Raw genomic sequence first — 4,361 nt, forward strand, 5'->3', positions numbered from 1 at the left:
AAATACTATTTTGTTGATTTCTCTATCAGTTTTCATGTTTTTCACTAAATTAAATTGGGCATGGTAAACAAAAATAATACTTAGATTAAAAGACACATAACAAGTCAGATTCTATATATTATTATTTGTATAAACACGAGTTTATGCTAACTCGCGCGTTGCAGCGAGACGTTGTCTATAATTTCTTATATGTTAGCCTCAAACCAAAAGGCCTCCATTGAAAGTTGGAATATAATTTAAACAAATTTTGCATAGTAACAGTTATTACGTAGACAGATCCCAAATCCCACTTGAGGTGTTCCTATCATTAGAATAAATGGTTGAGGTGTTCCTATCATTAGAATAAATGGTTATGCAAGAAATGTAAGAGTAGATTTATTGGCAAAATTTCTTATAGCCACATTTTCCTTCATTGATGTCATAACTATTACTACAATTAAATACTAAATTGATGTATATGTGTGTCTTTTAGCAAAGATTAAAGGATTGAAATCATCATTTTAATGAGTTCTAGTCTATTAATGCAAGAAAATCTTTACAACTTACGGTTCAAGTTGTTTAATGCAAGAAAATCTTTACAACTTATTGTTCAAGTCACTTGTGTTATTTGTGTATGATTAAAACTCATGTGTAGCTTGAGTGTTCAATCTTTAAATCTTTCTTTCATGTTTGCTGGTTAAAATATTTTAGTGATTATATCCTAGTCTCATAATATACATATTTGTTTCCCCTTAACACACTTGTTTTTGGTTTTATTTTGAAAGTTTGGACTTATTTATTTGTTCAGGAAAACTACCAATTTATAAGCAATTCAATTTGTTTTCAAGTCTATTTGCAACATAAAAATAAAACGAGACTATAAACTATTTTTATAAATAATTATAAAGAAAAATAATACTTATAATAAATAAATTAATATGCAACATAACACATTACTCACGTCTCCCATGAAATGCCAGTGACACTTCTCGTAAACTGACACCCATAAACCGTAGCGGCGAAATTTAATAAACTTCGAATCTCTCCAATCCCTTCTATCATTTATTTTTACGGCAATACACTATCAACTATCAATATAATTTATATATTAATACAAAAATCAATATAGTCGTTTAAACATTGCATCCTGTAAATATGATTAGCAACTTTAACGCCTCTATCCCTTCCAAATATTAACCCGCCTTTCAAAATGTAGACTTCCGGCTAACCGTCACAGCGTTTCATCGACCTGAAAGCCAACACCCATTAATCATTAACCGTCACATTATACTCGAAGTCGGAGTCGGCAACATTGATATTCATTCATCCTCTATTTCCTCACGTAACTAATAAAAACTAAGGAAAATAACGTCATACAATATGAAACTTCCGGTGAACGCCGTATGCGAAGCAGTCAGGCAACACGATTCATATTGATACGCCGTAAAGAACAGTAAGGCGACACAACTCTTCGATTCGAAGGGACCGACGATGACGAAACCCAATGTAAAGACGAAGAAAACGGTGTTGAAAATTCTAATAGGCACAGAAACCGGGCGAAATGGTTATTACGTGAAGATTCGAACCCATAGAAATCAATCTACGTTGCTCCGCCCTTATTCTCTCCGCCGGTTTGGTAAGTTCCGAGATGGACCAAAATCATTGTTTTACGTTATTTGCAATTGAACATGCTTGTTTATATATTTGTTAACTAAATTCACATACGCTTCTTCTCTGAAGTTGTTGATCTTGTCTGAAACGGTTGTAAAGAAGGATCGGACATACATATTCACGTAAATGGATATATCTATTATCGTCATTTTTGTTATGTAAAAAGTATATAATGCATTAATGGCAATGATATGTAATTTTTTTCAACAAAAGGATCAGAATGATATCATAGAAAATCAGAATGATAATGCTTAAACTAAAGACAATACCCACAACAATGAACCACCCATAGAAAATCACTCCTTCAACGATAACATAACCTTTCTCCATCTCTCAAAAATCAAAACTCTCTCAAGGCCGCCAACACCAACACTAACCTCTTCGCCACCACGCACAAAACAAAGTCATAGAAGAACCCCTCAAAGTCGTTGTTTTCTAGTCAAATGACGTTTTTTTTTTTCCGAAAAAAAAAACAACACATCAAAACCCATGATGGTTGTACGTTTGTACCGGCTGGTAGATGTCTACCAAACCCGTCGCCATTTGTTTGCTCCGCACACAAAAATCCATCAGATCTAGGGTTGGCCGCTTCTAGTGACAGTGTTGGTGATCAACATGTGTTTGCAAAAAGGGCCGATAGAGACATAGTTGCAGGTTTTACTCCCATGGCTAGAAACGATGAGGATGTTCGGAGACTGAAATGCAAACGACGGAAAAGGACGGTGTTCTATCGCCTGAAAACGATAATCGTCTTCGCGAATTCGTTATGAAGACGGTTTGGTTTCTTCTATGCCGCAAGTTATGTATATCCCAATTTCTTTGTTTGAAAATTTGCATGTAAGTTTATTTATATATGAATGTGAAGGGATATGATGGTTGACTGTTCATATTTACGACGGTTTCCCGATCGGAAGTCGGAGGGGATGCAACTGCTGTTTTGTGACGGTTAATGGATAAGTGCGACAATCCGAGTGATCTATGAACGTAAACGTGACGGTTGTTTTTTGGTGGGTGCGACGATTTAAATGTAAAACTCAACCCATGTTGCTTTTTGTATTATAAGATAATGTATTCAAACCTTGTAATCTTGCATATTATATTACCCAACTTACAAAATCTGCATTAAAAAGTCAAAACAGTCACCAAGAGTCATGCATGATTGCATGGTGACTTAAGCAGTGACGATGATTTATCATGTATTAATATGCATACAACACCGGCGTAAACTCACAACTCATTTGAAAAAAAAAATAGCGATTAATCGCAGATTAATCCCGATTTTTACAACACTATCATAACCAGTTAACAACAACCAAACCTGTCTTCATGGCTGCCGAAACAATCACCATCTCACCACCACAAACCACCCAGTTCCCTCTCCAAGACCGTGTCGCCATCGTCACCGGCGGCTCTCGTGGCATCGGCAAAGCCATCTCTCTCCACCTCGCATCCCTCGGCGCAAAACTCGTAATCAATTACAACTCTAACTCCACTCAAGCCAATCTAGTCGTATCCGAAATCAACTCCAAATCCCAATCCCAATCAGCAATCTCAGTCAAAGCGGATGTTTCCGATGTAAATCAAGTCAAATACCTATTCGATGCAGCTCAAGCCGCATTCGATTCACCGGTGCACATTCTTGTCAACGCCGCGGGTGTTGCAGACGCCACATACAGCTCAATCTCCAACTCTAGCATCGACGAATTCGATAAAATATTCGCGGTTAACACCAGAGGCGCGTACTTATGCTGCAAGGAGGCTGCGAACCTGCTGAAACAAGGTGGCGGAGGGAGGATTATTTGTCTAACGACGTCGTTGGTGGCGGCTTTGAGACCCGGGTATGGGGCGTATACGGCGTCTAAAGCCGCGGTGGAGGCTATGGTGAAGATTCTTGCAAAGGAGTTGAAAGGGACAAAGATTACCGCGAATTGTGTCGCGCCTGGGCCGATCGCGACCGAGTTGTTTTATGATGGGAAAAGTGAGGAGATGGTTAATAAGTTGGTTGAGCAGATTCCCTTGGCGCGATTAGGGGTGCCGGAGGATGTTGCTCCGTTGGTTGGGTTCTTGGCGAGTGATGCGGGAGAGTGGGTTAATGGTCAGATTGTTCGTGTTAACGGTGGATTTGTGTGATTGTAGACTTGATTAAACGTTTGAGTGTATTGTTTTGGGGTTAAGAGTTTTTTTGACGTGTTTAGACATGTTTATTTGTATTTTGTTTCATTGTTAGTTTGATGCACTTTTGTTTTGTGTTCCAATAAGACCCTTTTGACATATTTGATTACATGTTCGTGTTAGTTAGATATTTTTTTATTTGAGCTAATTGATACGTGTGATATTTGATAAGCAATGAAAGTTTTTTGGTCAAAGTAATTTTGAAAATTTTATGAAACCATTTGTGTGCTAGTTGAATTTAGCTGGTATAGAAGTAGGGATGAGATCGGTATTAACCAATAGTGAACCGGTATCGAAGATCCTTAAAAATAGGTATCAGTATCGAATATACCCGGTACGGTTCGGTACCAGTACGATACCGATATTTGAGGGTAAAATCCGGTAAATGCCGGTATCGAACCTGCATCGAAAACGTCAAGAGTCGATACTGAAAATGTTTCGATTCAATAAATTCGGTAACACTATCGGTTCGATACCAGTACCTGATACCATTTAGTCATCCCTGATTATCAGTCATGAATCTAATGAAGATGTTATGG

At 37.7% G+C, this 4,361-nt stretch overlaps 1 protein-coding gene across 1 annotated transcript; it reads left to right on the forward strand.

Moving 5' to 3' along the window:
• Positions 1 to 2,891: 2,891 nt before the first annotated feature.
• On the forward strand, positions 2,892 to 3,931 carry LOC110898165 (NADPH-dependent aldehyde reductase-like protein, chloroplastic). The gene has a single exon (XM_022144922.2). The coding sequence runs from the start codon at positions 2,977 to 2,979 to the stop codon at positions 3,778 to 3,780; it is 804 nt and encodes a 267-aa protein (XP_022000614.1). The 5' UTR covers positions 2,892 to 2,976; the 3' UTR covers positions 3,781 to 3,931.
• Positions 3,932 to 4,361: the final 430 nt, after the last annotated feature.

The sequence above is a fragment of the Helianthus annuus genome, chromosome 13 (genome assembly GCF_002127325.2).
Source record: "Helianthus annuus cultivar XRQ/B chromosome 13, HanXRQr2.0-SUNRISE, whole genome shotgun sequence".
NCBI classification, from domain to species: Eukaryota; Viridiplantae; Streptophyta; class Magnoliopsida; order Asterales; family Asteraceae; genus Helianthus; species Helianthus annuus.

Excerpts from the sequence above, each read along its gene's own strand:
- LOC110898165 (XM_022144922.2), top strand. The coding sequence starts at position 2,977 with ATGGCTGCCGAAACAATCACCATCTCACCACCACAAACCACCCAGTTC.